Below are 15,649 nucleotides of genomic sequence, written 5' to 3'. Positions count from 1 at the left end.
CTTTTTGTTTTGTTTTCATGCAGCACACGTTTAGGAAGGTGGTAGTCCACCCACTGGTGCTTCTTTCAGCTGTTGACCACTATGGACGCATGGACCAGCCCAGGGTGGTTGGTACTCTTCTGGGAAGGATAGAAAACGGCGTAGCTCACATCACCAATAGTTATGCCGTTCCGTTTGACGAGTTAGAAAAGAACTCTGACGTTTGGTTCTTTGACACGTCGTACAACGAAGCTATGTACAAGCTTTTCAGCAAAGTAAACACGATGGAGACCATTCTTGGGTGGTACCACACCAGCACCCATCTTCATCCGAATGACCTCCAAATAACCCAAACATTCCAGTCGTACACCAAAGACCCAATTCTAACGATCATTGACGTTGAAAACTCCCAGGAGGGCACGCCAGTCAAGTGCTACCGCCTTGAAAGAGAGAGCAGGACAAGCACGGACACTACCAAGTTCGTTTTCTCCCACGTACCTTTTGAGATAGAGGCGGAGGAGGCCGAGGAGGTTGGTGTCGAGCAACTACTTGAAGACATCAAAGACATCAACATTGGCGACCTAGGCCACAAAATAGCCAGGTCAACCTCAGCCCTCACGGAGCTAGCCAAGAGCCTGGGGCTGATCGAGGAGTACCTGGGCAGCGTAGAGGCCGGGGAGAAGGCGTACGATGCCGAAACAATGGATCTACTCCAGGAGCTGATGAACAACCTTCCCAGAAGAATCCCCCAGACCATGAGGGAGTACACCGAGACCATGGACGGGAACAGCTACCTTTGTGCAGCCGTTCGCTCAGTCGTTCTGTTAAATGACGTGGAAAGGACCAGGACCTAGCAGAATAAACCTTTTCTTGAAATTTTATGGTACGTGTTGGGGTTGGGGTTGGGGTTTGGTGCGGTACAAGGTGGGTGTGGTAGGGTGCGGTGTGGTGACATGTGGGGGTTTATTGGGTGATGGTAGGGTGATGGTAGGGTGACTGTGGGGAGTTACTCTGGGGCTGAGTTATCTGACTCTTCAGAGACAAGGTACCTCTCCCAGGGATTGGAGGACTGGGGGACTGGCTTGGGGGGTGCTTTGGCCTTGGCCTTAGCGGACTTTCCGCGCTGCTTTCTTTTCTTGCCTCGGGGATAGATTTCTTCCACGGGAGCGTCTTTTATGTGGGCAAGGAAGTTGTCAATGTCGCTGAGCCAGAGCTGCTCAATGGTTTTGTCCTTCAGGTCTGCGTACTCCTGGGACTTGGCTTTTTCTTCGTTCTGGAGCCTTTCCATTCGCTCGAGGGTAAGGGTTGATATTTGCATTGAGAGGAGGTACTCAAAGGACGCTTCTTTTTTGTGGTACGCCTTTTCCTCCATTTCCTGGAAGAGCTCACTGCTCTTTCTTTTGACAACCACCAAAATACCGTTAACCACCTCGCTGATAAAGCGAACCTTGTTCTGGAGAATGGTCATTTCGGAGAAGAGCTTTTGCAGTAGAAAATCTTTGCGCCTGATGTACGCCTGTTTCCTAATCTGGAAAAACTCTTCCATGATCTCAATCACTGTCTGGTACTTTTTGAGCTGCCCCTTGGCGTCAAAGCCAACCATGTTCCCCGTTGACACAAAGGACGCCAGCTTAAACCTTTTTTCAGCGTCGTAGTTGGCCCTAGCAACTTTGAGCTCAAAGAAGACCTTGGTGTCCGTGTTGTACTCCCGGAAGTCTTTGATACTTCCCGTTTCCAGCTGGGTCTCCAAAAAGTCTTTGTAGTTCTGGGTCCACGTTCCAATGGGCAGCTCGGTGATGTTGATCGTTTCTTTTCCCTCTTCCTCGAACTCTCCAATGGTTTTAAACCTTCCCTCTGGCAGCTGCTCTATCTCCCCAACAAAGCCCCTGTACCACGGCGCCATTGGCTCCATTGCCTCGTCCCGGATGCGCCGCTTGATGTTCTCGGCGATTTCTCTCGGGTTGTAGCAGGGAATGGACGTGCTCCACCCCGTCCCAATGCCCTCGGAGCCGTTCATAAGCACCACGGGGAGAATGGGGATGTACCTGTCAGGTTCTACTTTCATGTTGTCATCGGTCAGGTAGTTGAGCAACTGGTCGTCCTCCTCGCGAAAGAGGTACCTGGTGATCGGATCAAGCGCGGTGTAGATGTACCTGGCACTCGCTGCATCCTTTCCGCCCTGAAGACGCGTTCCAAACTGCCCAATGGGCTGGAGCAGCGGCAGGTTGTTTGACCCAACAAAGTCCTGGGCCAGGTTGACAATGGTCATGCAAAGACTCTGCTCCCCGTGGTGGTAGGCTGAGTGCTCAGCTACATACCCAGCTAGCTGGGCCACCTTAATCTCGCTGCGAAGGTTTCTCTTAAAGCAGCAGTAAAGAACCTTCCTCTGCCCCGGCTTCAGCCCGTCAATGATGCTTGGGATGGACCTGGTGTTGTCCGCCATCGAAAAGTGGATCAGCTCCTTATTGATGAAGTCGGTGATCGAAATCAGGCTGACCCGGTTGTCCAGGTGCGTCCCCGGGACAAACTCTCTTAGCCAGGTTTTTCTTGACTCGATCCTTTTCTTGCTGAACGCCAGCTCAATCCGCTCCCTGTCCTGGTCGCTGATAACGGTAAACTCTTTAACGTGGAGGTCAAGGTTTGAGAAGTACTGTTTAGCATCTTTTGCGGTGCTCGTACCCAGACCCTTGTAGTACTTGACGGACCACCCCTTCTCCCGCCCCTCCTGGGTTTCTGACCAGGACTCAAACTCCGGGATGGTGAAAAAGTCTCTGACAGTGCTCCGCTTAGACACCCGAACGATCGGGGTGATAAACTCCTGGAGGAAGCCGGCTATCTGGAGGAGCGACGGGAAGAAGTGTTCAAGCATGTTAATGATCAGCCCTTTGATGTGGCTTCCGTCGTGGTCCTGGTCCGTCATAATCATGATGTGTCCGTAGCGCAGGCTGGTGGTGTTGGCATAGTGCTTCCCGTGCTGCAGGCCCATGATTTTCTTGATGCTGTTTATCTCGGCGTTGTCCATTAGCTGCTTGTGGGAGGCCTCTCTCACGTTGAGAAGCTTTCCCCTAAGCGGGAAGACTCCATAGTTGTCGCGGCCAATGATGGAGAGCCCACTGACGGCCAGGGCCTTGGCCGAGTCTCCCTCCGTGAGAATGAGGGTGCACTGGGCTGCGTACTTGGTGCCTGCGTTGTTGGCGTCGTCAAGCTTTGGGATGCCTCTGAGCTTGGAGGTTTTGTGGCCGTCCGTTCTTTTCAGCTGCTGGCTCTGCTTGGCCCTGGCGGCGGTGGTCGCTTTCTCAACAATCCCGCTCTTCATAACCTCGGCAATGAACCTGGGGGAGAGGTCGCATTTGGACCCAAAAGAGGAGGCTTTGAGGGTGAGCGTCTCTTTGGTCTGCGAGTCAAACGACGCATTCTCAATCAGGCAGTTAAGGAAAAGGAAAATGTTTGACTTGACCTGGATCGGCCGAATCTCCAGACCCTTCTCCTTCTTTTTGGCCTGCTCAATCACCGCAGCGACTATCTGGTCGGCGACGTGCGAGACGTGCGTTCCCCCCCTCGGGGTGGAGATGCGGTTGACAAAGCTTACCTGCTGGAACTGCTCGTCCCCCAGGACAAAGGCGATCTCCCACCTCCCCTTGGTTGAGTAGGCTATTTCAACGTCCTCGGTGAAGTACAGCTGGATGTACTCCCTGAACGAGGCGATCTTGATCTCTTCCTCGTTAAAAAAGACCTTAACGGCCCCAACCGTTCCTGCCAGGTCGTAGACCCTCCTGGTCAGCAGCGAGACAAGCTCGTCGTCAAGGCGCACCATCCCAAACTTGGCCAGGTCGGGCTTAAAGGTCACTTTGGTGTACTCGACCCCTGAGCTCCGGGAAATCACCGGCTCTTCTTTGGTGAGCATGTTGTTTCGGTAGGTCTGCTTAAAGTGCTTCATTCTTTCGCGGTCGTTCGTTTCAATGGTAAACTCTGTGCTGAAAATGTTGCAGAGCTTGGCTCCGTACCCGTTCCTGCCCCCAGTTATTTTCTTTTCGGTGTCGTCGTAGTTGGAGGATGTCAGCAGGTGCCCAAAGATAAGCTCGGGAACGTAAACGTTTTCTTTAGCGTGCATAACCACAGGTATCCCCTTTCCGTCGTTGTAGACTGAAATTTCTCCTTTTTCCTGGTTAACGCCTACCTTGATGGTGGTCATGGTGGTGTCTCGGGTTTTGTTATCCGCTGCATTGACAATGATCTCGTCAAAGATTTTGTACAGCCCTGGCACGTAGGTGATCTCTTTCTTTTCTATTTTTGATGTTTCTTTGTTCCAGACGAACATCTGCCTTGTTTCTGGCTGCACTGAGCCTATGTACGTATCTGGGCGAATGAGCACGTGCTCGATCGGTGTTTTTTTCTGGTAGGTTTCCTCCACGGTTTTCTCCTTCTTCCCCATATGATTTTAAAAAGAAAAGTTTAAGAGCCTCTGAAAGTACGTTATTATATTGGCCTTAATAAAAAATTAAACAAAGCAAAAGCATTATGGAAGAGGCACCGTTCGAAGCATCGAGTGTGGGAAGAGGCGCCGAGTGGTCTGGTCTTTTCTCTCTGGGGGTATCCCTGGCCTTCCTCTACCACTGCAGCTTCTTTGGCAGCGCAGGCGCCATTGATGCCTCTCAGTGGGTGCTAACCTGTGGCATTGGCGGCCTGACTATTGTAAGCACGGCTAACGGCATAGCTTCGGGGGTCAGCAACTCGCTCTTTTTCTTTTTCTGTGCCTACTTCTTCTGTCTCCTGGGGGCCCTGGTTGTGCTGCTGAACTTTTTAACTTTGTGTTTTACCCTAACGGATAACATTGCAGTTTCAGGCACGTCTTTTATTGTCTGCTCTTGTTTTATGGTGCTTTTTTATACGGCCACCAAGGAGAGCGTCTGCGGGGGTGTTCTGAGCACCGTTGCAGCGACTGCCTTTTTTTTCGTTATTGAGCTGTTTATCATTGCGCTGGTGGTGGTTGTTCTGCTGGAGCCTGCACTGGTGGTGGCCATCGCTCTGGGGGTTTCAGGGATGGTTAGGGGCGCGTTTTCAGGCTTGCGCGGCTTGTTTGCTGTCCTCTCCTAAGGTTTTCGGGTTTTCGGGTTTTCGGGTTTTTTCGGTGCTTCGAGGTTTTCGAGGTTTTCGGGTTTTGAGGTTTCGAGGTTTCGGGCTTTCAAGACTTTTCGTCCTTGTCACGCAGGCGCTGATTGGGAAAGCGACCAATCACCTTTTGCTGGTGATTGTGATCGGTGGCATCTATATAAGAGCCGGGGTCTCCAGGGTTATGTCTTTTGGTCTCTGCGTGTTTGCCATGGTGGCCCTGGTTTTGGTGGCTGGTGGAGTCTTTTACGCCACGCAAACGCCTCCTGTCCCGGGGTCTCCGGCGGTGGCTGAGGCCCTCTGCAAGCAAGAGCGGTGCAGCGACTCTGAGGCCCTGGAAAGAGACGTTTGCGGGTACCTCTCAGCGCTTGAGGTGCCGGCAAAGGGCATTCCGTTCAGGGAGTACATGGTTGAGCGCCGGGGAAGGGAGCAGGTTGAAAGAATTGAGAAAGAAACGAACATTGCAACGGCGTTTGTCGATGGCACGGGAGAAGTTAAGGGCCCAGAGTGCACAGAAGCTCTGTTTTTGGTTCTTTCCGTCCTGCCAAAGGAAGAGATAAAGTTTAGCTACAAGTACGCTGTGGTCCTGCCACACCACCGCTTTGCAGAGCTGGACACTCTCTCCCCAGCCCTGGCCCAGGCAACGTCAATTGGGGTGCTTGCTCCTCTAATACGCGACAACAAAGACGGAAAGCGGGTGTGTGAGGCTGTTTACCTCGAAGGCACTTCTCTGGTAGCTCCATACATCCTTGACATTGCACACACCAAGACTCTTTCTGTTACCAACACAAAACTCCTTGACTTGACCGAGTTTACTTTTAGAAACCTTACCAATTTAATTATTCGTAACGTTAGAAGTGGCAACTTTATTTCGTGCAAGCTCCCAGTCCTTTCGTCTCTGGTGCTTGACGGGGTAAAGGACATTGATGCCACCGAGCTCTCTCTGCCCTCACTCGAAAGCCTGGCCATTGCCAACACCCAGAGCGTGGTCTGGGCTGATAAGTGGCAGTATCCGCACCTGAAAAAGTTGTCTCTTTCGGGTGTTTCTATTTCATCAACGGCTCTCACCCGGTTCCTAACGGGGAAGCAGATCAAAGAAGTTGCTCTGTCAGAAATGGAAGTGCCAGAGCTTTCAGGAACGCTTGTATCCACCCAGGCAGTCATCACCAAGCTCACGATTGCCAAAGCCTCAAACATTGCCAACCTCAAGCTGTTTATGCCTTTCCTCAAGGACCCCTCAAAAACAGAGCTGCGCATTGAACACAGTGCCTACATTCTTCCCCCAAACATCAAAAAAAGGTTCCTGGCTGTTCACATCGACAGTACTTCAGAAGAGGTAACACCTAGTTCAATTGAATAAATGAAGCTCTGATATTGGTGCGGGTGGTGCGGGTGGTGCGGTGATACAGTGCGGTACAGTCTGATACAGTGCGGTACAGTGCGGTGCGGCTAGTTTGGGTGCAACAAAACGAGGGGTTAGCTTAACCCCGAACACAATTTACCAAAAACGGAATGTAAAATAAAATAAGGAGGTTTCCTATAAATACTGAACTTGCTCTTAAAAACTTTTATGCAAGCGAGCCCACATCGAATAAATGGAATCTCGCCATTCCAAGCAACTTTCCCCATGATAGGATCCATTATGGGCGCAGGAGTGCTCAACCTTCCAACATCGGTAGAAAAATCAGGCTATCTCCTTTCCGGACCAATTCTACTGACCATTGCAGCTATGAGCGCATTTACGCTTTTCCAGTTGGTCCACTGTGCACAGAAGCTAAACAAAACAAACCCTACCTACTTTGACGTATGCAAAACAGCCCACCCACTTCTTGGGTACGCTGCAGAGGCATGCATTGGCGTCCAAGGCCTTGGATGCTGCCTGGTCTACTTCCTGATCCTTAAATCCTGGATAGCTAAGCTCCTTGGCATTGAGGGGCAGTTGGAAGGAAGCTTTGCCATGAACGTCGCTTTTACAGTGGGTCTAATGATTCTGCCCATGCTTATGGCTGGACAGAAAGACCTAAAGAACCTTTCTTTTGCCTCAGTGCTTGGAACTGTTTCTGTGCTGTACCTTTCCGTGGTGGTAATGGGCTGTGGTGCACTCTCCATAATCTTTGGCGAACCAGGCACCACCGAAGCTTCCCAGCTCATTAAAATGAACACCAACCCCTCAGTTGTTTTCACAGCTGCTTTTGAGTACATCTTTGCTCTTGGGTGCCAGCAAAACATGGTCCGTGTGTTCTCTATGCTGGAAGAACAGACCGTTATGAACGGTGTTAAGGTCGGCGTTGGAGCCGTTTCAGTGGCCACTATTGTTTTCTTCCTTGTCTCTAACGGTGGATACATTGCTGGAGGAAACGGCCAGAACACAAGCATTCTGGACATACTGGAAGACAAAAGCAGACCTTTTTACGGGATGGTTGCTGAAAAGTTTGGAGATAAGTTTTTCTACCTGATAACACTTGCCAAGGTAGGAATGATTATCGTTCTCTTTGCAGGATACTCCCTTCAGATGCACCCTGCCAGAGACTCCATTCTGACCTTCCTAAGGATTCCGTTCAAGAAACAAGTCGATAGAAACCTGCGCCGAGTGGAAGTATTAACGACTACCGCTGTGTCCGTTATTATTTGCTTGTGTGGTATTGACCCAGTACCTTACAAGTATGTTATGAACCTAATTGCCGTAACTGCATCGTGCTACATCATGTACCTCCTCCCAAGCATTTCCTACCTTGCATCTACCAAGAAGACTTCTCTGTTTACGTTTATTTCCCTTGCCATCCTTGCCTCAAGTCTTGCCATCAGTGGAATAGGCCTATACCGCATCCTGGGTTAACGTACCACCGCAATACCGTACTATCCTAATACCGTACCACCGCAATACCGTACTACCCTAATACCGTACTATTGCAATGCCGTACGATCCCAATAAATGAGACTGTTTCGGTGCTTTCGGGTTTTCGGGTTTTCGGGTTTTCGGTGTACCTGGGCATGGGCATGGGCATGGGCCTAGGACTGTAGGTGTCCTTCAATGGAGTGGGCGCCTAGGCCGAGGTCGCTGCCTGAGGGGTGCTCGGTAACGTCGAGGGACTCAAAGTAGGTCTTTAGCGCCTCAGCGTGCTTGAGAATGCTTTGGACGTCGCTGGCTGCCGGCTCTTGCTCTGAGAGCCGCTGAAAGACCTGGGCAATCGAGGCAGTCATGCTTTTGAGCGCCTGTGCTGCTCCGCTTGAGTCCTTGCACATTTTTAAAAAGGAATAAACCCGTTCTTAGCTGCCTCAATGCGCCCAGCGTCCCAGTTAAAGAGGTAGTAGTTAAGAGCGCCATCGCCCCGCAAGAACCCAAGGCTTTCCAGGGCCTTGGGCGTGTTCTCCCCCAGAGCCAGCGCATTGAGAACGTTGCAATCGCTGTTTTTCTCAAGGTACTTGATTAGCGAGCCAATGATGCGTTCGTAGCTACTTGAGGCGTGGTAGCATATGTAGACCGTTTTGATAATGTCAATGACATCAAAAGCTACCCCAGTATCAAGAAAGAAGAAAGAAACAAACTCAGTCACCTCCTCATCAACTAAACAGTCAACAATGCCCTCCCGCGGTGAAAGGTAGTAAAGCAGCTGCTCATCAGTGAAGACAATCTCCATCTCCATGGTGGCATACTTCTTGCGGTAAAGCGCCATAACTTTAGGCATCTCCTCAGCTAAAACCCTTCTAAGCCTGGTTGTCCCCTGAAGAGGCTTGGTGGGGTGGGTGAGGTCCTGGGGCATGCAAAAGCCCTGCTCCACCAAGTGCTCGCCATTGATGATGCGGTGGTAGTAGGAAATGCTCATGTAAACAAAAGGGAGCGATATCCCGCCAGTAAAAACAGCTTTGTAGATGCCTTTCTCGTTAACCCGCCTGGTTACTTCAGTAATAAGCAAAGGTGCCAGTCTCTGGTTGCGGTACTCCTTCTTCAGGCAGAGAAAGTTAACTGTAGCCGTGTCTGGGGCACTGCTGCCAATGCGGACTCTAAGCGCCGAAGCTGAAATAAAGCCAATCAGCTCTTCTCGCGCGTACAGCCCAACGTTCCACTCGGGAAAGGTCCCAGGTGCCAGAGTTTGCCACAAAAGGAAGCCTTTGCTGTACTGCATGCGAAAGGTTGAGGAGGAGTCTTCAACGTAGTTCTCTGAGATGAGGTGGTAGACTGCATCTATTTCCAGGGGTATGTCAACGTGTCGGATGGTTATGCCTTCGGGAAGGACTGGTGCTGGCCTTGTTTCAGGCCTTGTTTCAGGCTTTGGTACCGGCTCAGGTCTTTCTGGGTGCTTTCTTGGTACAGCTACTGGCTGTGTTGCCCAGAAGGGGTGGGTCTTTCTTTCCTCAGTCATTTATTTGCAAAAAAGAAAGAGCACTCATGGAAGATACTACCCCACCAAAAGAATCACAAGGACCACAAACACCTGGGCTCAAGGTGTCCCAAAAGAAGAGAGATGAAGACATTAGCAAACACCTGGGCTCTTGGATCTGTTCAGAGGTTGAGGAGCTCAAGCACAAGATTAACCAGATTGATGCCCCAGCCACCCCCTAAGGCAACGCAACAGGGCTTGACCCAGCGCAACAGGGCCAGACCAGACACAACCAGTCCAGACACAACCCGAACAGCCCGTCACAATAAAATCTCTGCTTTTTTCACAAGAAAATGACCACTAGCAAAGAAGACGCCATCCCAGAAACCACAGCTAGAAGTGTTTGCCCCGTTGTTTCAGAGAGCGTCTCTCTTTTTAGCTCTTCTCTTCCACTTTCTCTTGTTGAGAGGTTCTCTAGACAGATGATTGTTGGCTCTGTTGGTGTCTCGGGGCAGAAGAAGCTTCTGGCAACGAGGGTCCTGGTGGTTGGCTGTGGAGGTCTTGGTGGACCAACGCTCCTCTACCTCAACGCAATGGGCTTTGGTGGCCTAGGCATCTCAGATAGTGATACCGTTGAAGATAGCAACTTAAACAGGCAAATACTCTTCACTGAGGGGATGGTTGGCCGGAGCAAAGTTGACTCGGCGGTAGAAACCCTTTCGTCGCTTAACTCCTCCACCGAGTTCTTCAAGCACCCAGCGATAACCAAAGAAAACCTTTGGCCCATTGGTGCCTCGTACGACCTTATTGTTGACTGTGCCGATAGCAGAGCGCTCAGGTACCTTCTTAGCGACTATTCTTCCGTGAGAGGCATTCCTTTCATCTGTGGATCTTCGCTTCGGTGGGAGGGGTCTGTCTACCACCTGCACAACTATTGCTACCGGTGCATCTACCCCAAGGCCTCAAGCGGAAAGCTTGACACGTGTGCTAGTGCCGGGATTATTGGAAGTGTTTGTGGGGTGGTAGGTTCAGCAATGGCTACAGAGGTCCTCAAGTCTGTGCTTGGTCTATCAACGGACAGTTACCTGGTCCAGATAAACGCCCTGAAGAACGAGTGGATGAAAGTATCCCTTGGAGCCAAAGCTCTCTGCTGGGTGTGTACGTCCAAGCAAACACGGACCAAAGGGGAGATGCAGGCCCAGATAGTCATGGGTGAGGACGTCTATCTACCGCCCACCATCCTATCCACCACCCCAACAGCCACCCCAACCACCCGAATAGCCACCCCGAAACACAGCACCCCAACAGCCACCCCGAAACACAGCACACAAGGGGTAGCGGTGTGTAGCGGGGCGGGTGAAGGACTGCCAGGCAACACAGTTACTTGGGCGACAATTTTGGCAGAGCCTGGTAAGTACCTTTTGGTTGACATTCGGTCAAAGGCAGAAGCCTCGATTCTTTCGGTTTCTTCAGCTATCTCTCTGCCCCTTTCAGAGATTATTGACCACCACCAAAAAGCCTTGGTGCGTCTTCATAAGAAGGCTAAACAGAGAACCATTGCTCTTTTCTGCAGGAACGGAACCACCTCGCTTAAGTTTGCACCTCTGCTTAAAGCTGTCAACGTTTTTGGCGGTGTTTCAGGGTACCTCGCGGGGTCTCATGGCTAGGACCGGGCTAGGAGCACACACAGCCACAGTAGGGGTGCCTAGTTTATTGTTTTTAGCTCTTTGGTGGTTTTCATAATAAAGTTGCAGTAAGTTACTACCGTATGGGCACTCTTCATTAGACTAGTTGGCAGATCGTCTTTAAGAACGAGAGTAATTTGGCCATTGGATTCAGTAACTGACATGCCTTTGATGGGAACTGAAGAGAGCGCACTTAAAAAGACCTCTGCATCCCCACCAAGCGGAAAAGTAGCTTCTAGGCGGCAGCTTCCTTCTTCCATCGAATTTTTTAATAATTCATGAACTATCTGCTGGCAACAACCACCCCGGACGAGCTCAGAGGTCGAATGGTCCTGGTGAATGAGTACCTGGGAGCCTCAGCTGACGCTCTTCTCTCAGAGTTCCTCTCCCACTACAAAAAACACGCTCTCATCTCTTACTACAAGCGAGCTGAGGAGTATCCAACGGCAACAGCCGTTTCCCTGCTTTCAGAGGGCCTTGAAAAAGAGGTGGAGGAGGCCCTGGCCAACCCCGGGGACCTGCTCATTATTGACGGATGGAACCTTCAGAGCAGAGACCTTCCACCACCCGCCCAGGCCACAGTCCTCCTGATAAACAGATCGGTGACCAAGCCAGAGTACGCCTCAATGTACCAAGCTTTTGCAGTTATTTCGCTAAAACAGCTAAAAACCCAGGCTTTGCGCTTTACAGGCAGTGCATGTATCCAGATAAGAGAAAAGTCCGTGGAGGTAGAGCTGCTTTTTCGAGAAGGTACTGGAACGTACACCCCCACCCAGACACCACCGGCCAGTGCTGCCACCTAAGCACACCATCACTTACACGTAGACAGACACCCATAAATTGAATTTTTTGGTTTTTAGAATATGCAGACAGAAAACTTCCTGTCTCTCAGTCGAGACAATGAAAACATGACGGGAGAGATACACATGGTCAGTGGACCAGTGGTGGTGGCATCAAACATGTTGGGATGCTCCATGTACGAACTAACCAAAGTGGGAAAAGACGGGCTTATGGGAGAAGTCATTAAGATAGAGGCGGATAAAGTAACCATCCAGGTCTATGAAGAAACCACCGGGCTGGGGGTTGGTGACCCGGTTGTTCGAATGGGCCATCCTCTCTGCGTGGAGCTGGGTCCAGGGCTGCTTGACAACATCTTTGACGGGGTTCAAAGGCCTTTGCGGGAAATCTATGCCGCTACTAAGAGCATCTACATCCCGAACGGTGTCTCCACCCCCTCCCTTGACCGGGAAAAAAAGTGGCTCTTCAGGCCCGAGGTCTCCGTGGGAGCCGTTCTCAAAGAGGGGGACATCTTTGGACGAGTGCGAGAGAACACACTTGTTGAGATAAAGCTCCTTCTTACCCCTGGCCATGCAGGAACTGTCACAAAAATCCTTGGCGAGGGGGAGTACACGGTGGAAGAGATCCTTTTGGAGGTATCTGAGAAAGCAGGCACGTGGACAGAGAAAATGTACCAGGTGTGGCCCGTGAGAACCCCAAGACCGGTCAGACAGAAGCTTTCGGCCATCAACCCCCTTTTCACGGGGCAGAGAATGCTTGATGCAATGTTTCCGTGCGTCCAGGGGGGCACCACCGCAGTTCCAGGAGCTTTTGGGTGTGGAAAAACCGTTATTTCACAATCTCTCTCCAAATACTCCAATTCCGACGTTATCGTTTACGTGGGCTGTGGAGAAAGAGGCAACGAAATGAGCGAGGTGCTTGAGGAGTTTCCCACGCTTAAAACCCTTATGAACGGGGTGGAAGAGTCGATCATGAAAAGAACCGTTCTGGTGGCGAACACCTCAAACATGCCCGTCGCTGCGAGGGAGGCCTCTATTTACACTGGAATCACGATTGCTGAGTACTTCAGGGACCAGGGGTACAACGTCTCAATGATGGCAGACTCAACGTCGAGGTGGGCCGAGGCGCTAAGAGAAATAAGCGGAAGGCTGGCGGAAATGCCGGCAGACAGTGGGTACCCAGCCTACCTGGGGGCGCGCCTGGCCTTTTTCTATGAGCGCGCCGGTTATGTTGAGTGCCTTGGGTCAGAGTCGGGGCGCAAGGGCAGTGTAACGGTCGTTGGCGCAGTTTCTCCACCGGGAGGCGACTTCTCAGACCCCGTGACAGCAGCTACCCTGAGCATTGTTCAGGTTTTCTGGGGGCTAGATAAGAAGCTCGCCCAAAGAAAGCACTTTCCAAGCGTTAACTGGAACCTAAGCTACTCCAAGTACTTGGACGCCCTGGCAGTGTTCTACAACGAGATGGACCCGGAGTACGTCAAGTGCATGGGGACGATTAAGGAGATCCTCCAGAAGGAGGAAAGTCTTAGCGAAATTGTCCAGCTAGTTGGGAAGGGGTCGTTAGGCGAGCTTGAAAAGCTTTCTTTAGATGCAGCCAGGCTTATCAGAGAAGACTTTTTACAGCAAAACGGTATTTCCGTTTACGACAGGTACTGCCCCTTCTACAAAACCGTCCAAATGGCTAAGAACATCACTTCGTACCACGACAAGTGCAAGGACCTGATTGAGACCCGCGTGGTAGCTTCCTGGGACATTTTAAGAAACGACACCAAGGAGCTCTACCATAAACTAACCCGGATGAAGTTTGAAGACCCCTCCCAGGGCGAAGCCGTCATTATGCAGAAGCTTAAGAGCCTAGAGGCTGAAATCTACTCAACCGTTAGGATTATGACGGAGTAGGCCCTGGCCTGGGTCCGCGATGTTTGCGATGTTTGCGATCGCTGGCAATAAACTTAGGAAAACCATTGGTTGGCCGTTAGGTTTTTTATTGGCTGTATAAATTACGGTTATTCTATTGGCTATATTAAATTTATATTTTATTAGCTACGTAATTAAGGAGGCAATGGGAGAGATAGCAAACACAAGCGAAAAAAAGAAGCTCTTCTACATCCTGGGAGCTTTTCTCCTGTTCTTGGTTGCGCTAATCGCAATAGGTATCTACATACCTGATGATGATGACACCATCGTGGTTACTGGAGAAGGTGCAGCCCAGGCAGCTAAAAAGAAGAAAGATGGTAAAGAAAAGAAAAAAAAGCAGGATCTTAAGATGCCCACGGTTGACATCTTTCAACTTGGAGGGTGGGGCGCTGCTATGTCTGGCTCCAACGAATTTTTAAGAACGCCTATTCCACCCACAAAAGTTGATAACCTCGACAAACACATTGGTGTCTTGGCGAATGTTTCCTGCAAAGACCTAACCAAGGCACTAATTAGACCAGTGCTTGAGGGGTATGCGATCCGCTACATGCTCCTACAACAGGATTACGAGACTAAGCTTGCTTCTCTTAACATAACTGTATCTGGGATTACTGAAGACAAGCCGGCCAAGAACAGGGAGAATGCCAAAAAGATTGTTACCTGGCTCCTTACCAAGCACAGCCCTGACAACATCGACTTGATAACGAACCTTCTCATTAAAACCCACAACCGGCTTGTCAAACACAACCTTCCAACTGAAACTCCCACTGATCCAGCCCTGAAAGACGCCCACATCAAGAAGGTCAAAAGACACGAGCTAAACAAGAACATTTTTGACCTTATGTCAAACCTTCTCTTTCTTCTGGCAACCACGCCATACAGCGCAACCCACCTGGGCATTGTTGCTGTTGGTGCCAAAACATTGACAACCTGTCTTAATGATTTTGACAGAATGCTGGGAAGCATTTACATTGAGGACGACAACATAGGGTATGTGGCAGTTGGGGCACCTAAGCCTGCTCCCCTCACGCCAAAAAAGATGCTGAAACTTGTAACGCTAAGAAAGAGCATCCTTCCAGCCAACCTTCTTCAAGAAGAGCAGGGTCTTTGCACAATGACTATCTTGTTTTTACAAATAGTTTACACCATCACTGGAACGATTGAGCCGTGCTACACCAATGTGGTTGAGTACATCAGAAAGTCTACAGTCGCCAACCTAGGAGTGTTTAAGGGTAAGCCAACCGACAACTACCCATATTTCAAGTTCTTCTTTGAAATACCTGCTTTTTTCTTCTCACCCGATACAAATAACGGCTATACTGCATACATTCATAAATGTATCAGCAACCTCACTGGCTATCGGTGGAAGGACCAGCCTAAACCGTACACTGTACAAGAACAACTTGCCACGAGCTTAAAAAAGATCACCTGGCTGGCGAAGGTGCTTGATGCAGGCGTGGGGCTGCTGCTTTTTGAGACGCACATACTCTTGTCTCAACAAATAGATAGAGAGGCCATTGAGGGCGCTGGGAGGTGTTTCATGCGGCAGTGCGAGCTTCAGCTCACTAGCACCCCTTCGTACATCAGCATACCCAACACTATGATTGCGATGCTGAGTTTTGATTCGGATATGTTCAGAGGTATCGATGGCAACAAAACAGGCTCCAAGGTGATTTACGCCCACCGCCGCCCTAATAACAACCAGGGAAAGCTGCTAACAGCTGTGCCAACAAAAACAGACAGTAAGGCATTTGTCGAAGCACTCACCGCCCACCAGAACACGTTTCTCCGGGTTCGTCAAGGATTAGATGGTGCAACACCCGGCAGTTAAAGCGGAAGGCTT

At 50.4% G+C, this 15,649-nt stretch overlaps 11 protein-coding genes across 11 annotated transcripts; 8 read left to right on the top strand and 3 right to left on the bottom strand.

Moving 5' to 3' along the window:
* Positions 1 to 17: 17 nt before the first annotated feature.
* On the top strand, positions 18 to 833 carry NEDG_00306 (26S proteasome regulatory subunit N8; the record flags this gene model as incomplete). Its single annotated transcript, XM_067687724.1, has 1 exon — positions 18 to 833. The coding sequence occupies one exon, from the start codon at positions 18 to 20 to the stop codon at positions 831 to 833; it is 816 nt and encodes a 271-aa protein (XP_067545432.1).
* A 152-nt stretch (positions 834 to 985) lies between these two features.
* NEDG_00305 (DNA topoisomerase II) lies at positions 986 to 4,411 on the bottom strand (the record flags this gene model as incomplete). Its single annotated transcript, XM_067687723.1, has 1 exon — positions 986 to 4,411. One exon carries the CDS (start codon positions 4,409 to 4,411, stop codon positions 986 to 988), a length of 3,426 nt encoding a protein of 1,141 aa, XP_067545431.1.
* Positions 4,412 to 4,497: 86 nt separating this feature from the next.
* On the top strand, positions 4,498 to 5,073 carry NEDG_00304 (uncharacterized protein; the record flags this gene model as incomplete). The annotated part of the gene is made up of 1 exon (XM_067687722.1): positions 4,498 to 5,073. The coding sequence occupies one exon, from the start codon at positions 4,498 to 4,500 to the stop codon at positions 5,071 to 5,073; it is 576 nt and encodes a 191-aa protein (XP_067545430.1).
* Positions 5,074 to 5,272: 199 nt separating this feature from the next.
* Positions 5,273 to 6,448, top strand: NEDG_00303 (uncharacterized protein; the record flags this gene model as incomplete). The annotated part of the gene is made up of 1 exon (XM_067687721.1): positions 5,273 to 6,448. The coding sequence occupies one exon, from the start codon at positions 5,273 to 5,275 to the stop codon at positions 6,446 to 6,448; it is 1,176 nt and encodes a 391-aa protein (XP_067545429.1).
* A 210-nt stretch (positions 6,449 to 6,658) lies between these two features.
* On the top strand, positions 6,659 to 7,924 carry NEDG_00302 (uncharacterized protein; the record flags this gene model as incomplete). Its single annotated transcript, XM_067687720.1, has 1 exon — positions 6,659 to 7,924. The coding sequence occupies one exon, from the start codon at positions 6,659 to 6,661 to the stop codon at positions 7,922 to 7,924; it is 1,266 nt and encodes a 421-aa protein (XP_067545428.1).
* Positions 7,925 to 8,097: 173 nt separating this feature from the next.
* NEDG_00301 (uncharacterized protein) lies at positions 8,098 to 8,331 on the bottom strand (the record flags this gene model as incomplete). The annotated part of the gene is made up of 1 exon (XM_067687719.1): positions 8,098 to 8,331. The coding sequence occupies one exon, from the start codon at positions 8,329 to 8,331 to the stop codon at positions 8,098 to 8,100; it is 234 nt and encodes a 77-aa protein (XP_067545427.1).
* A 2-nt stretch (positions 8,332 to 8,333) lies between these two features.
* NEDG_00300 (glycylpeptide N-tetradecanoyltransferase) lies at positions 8,334 to 9,449 on the bottom strand (the record flags this gene model as incomplete). Its single annotated transcript, XM_067687718.1, has 1 exon — positions 8,334 to 9,449. The coding sequence occupies one exon, from the start codon at positions 9,447 to 9,449 to the stop codon at positions 8,334 to 8,336; it is 1,116 nt and encodes a 371-aa protein (XP_067545426.1).
* Positions 9,450 to 9,760: 311 nt separating this feature from the next.
* NEDG_00299 (adenylyltransferase and sulfurtransferase) lies at positions 9,761 to 11,074 on the top strand (the record flags this gene model as incomplete). Its single annotated transcript, XM_067687717.1, has 1 exon — positions 9,761 to 11,074. One exon carries the CDS (start codon positions 9,761 to 9,763, stop codon positions 11,072 to 11,074), a length of 1,314 nt encoding a protein of 437 aa, XP_067545425.1.
* A 296-nt stretch (positions 11,075 to 11,370) lies between these two features.
* Positions 11,371 to 11,895, top strand: NEDG_00298 (uncharacterized protein; the record flags this gene model as incomplete). Its single annotated transcript, XM_067687716.1, has 1 exon — positions 11,371 to 11,895. The coding sequence occupies one exon, from the start codon at positions 11,371 to 11,373 to the stop codon at positions 11,893 to 11,895; it is 525 nt and encodes a 174-aa protein (XP_067545424.1).
* Positions 11,896 to 11,955: 60 nt separating this feature from the next.
* NEDG_00297 (V-type H+-transporting ATPase subunit A) lies at positions 11,956 to 13,788 on the top strand (the record flags this gene model as incomplete). Its single annotated transcript, XM_067687715.1, has 1 exon — positions 11,956 to 13,788. The coding sequence occupies one exon, from the start codon at positions 11,956 to 11,958 to the stop codon at positions 13,786 to 13,788; it is 1,833 nt and encodes a 610-aa protein (XP_067545423.1).
* Positions 13,789 to 13,951: 163 nt separating this feature from the next.
* On the top strand, positions 13,952 to 15,637 carry NEDG_00296 (uncharacterized protein; the record flags this gene model as incomplete). Its single annotated transcript, XM_067687714.1, has 1 exon — positions 13,952 to 15,637. The coding sequence occupies one exon, from the start codon at positions 13,952 to 13,954 to the stop codon at positions 15,635 to 15,637; it is 1,686 nt and encodes a 561-aa protein (XP_067545422.1).
* Positions 15,638 to 15,649: the final 12 nt, after the last annotated feature.

This window comes from Nematocida displodere (assembly GCF_001642395.1).
Source record: "Nematocida displodere strain JUm2807 chromosome Unknown 1, whole genome shotgun sequence".
Lineage (NCBI taxonomy): Eukaryota > Fungi > Microsporidia > Nematocida > Nematocida displodere.
Note: the sequence above shows the minus strand (reverse complement) of the source record. Positions and strands in the feature narration are given on the sequence as shown.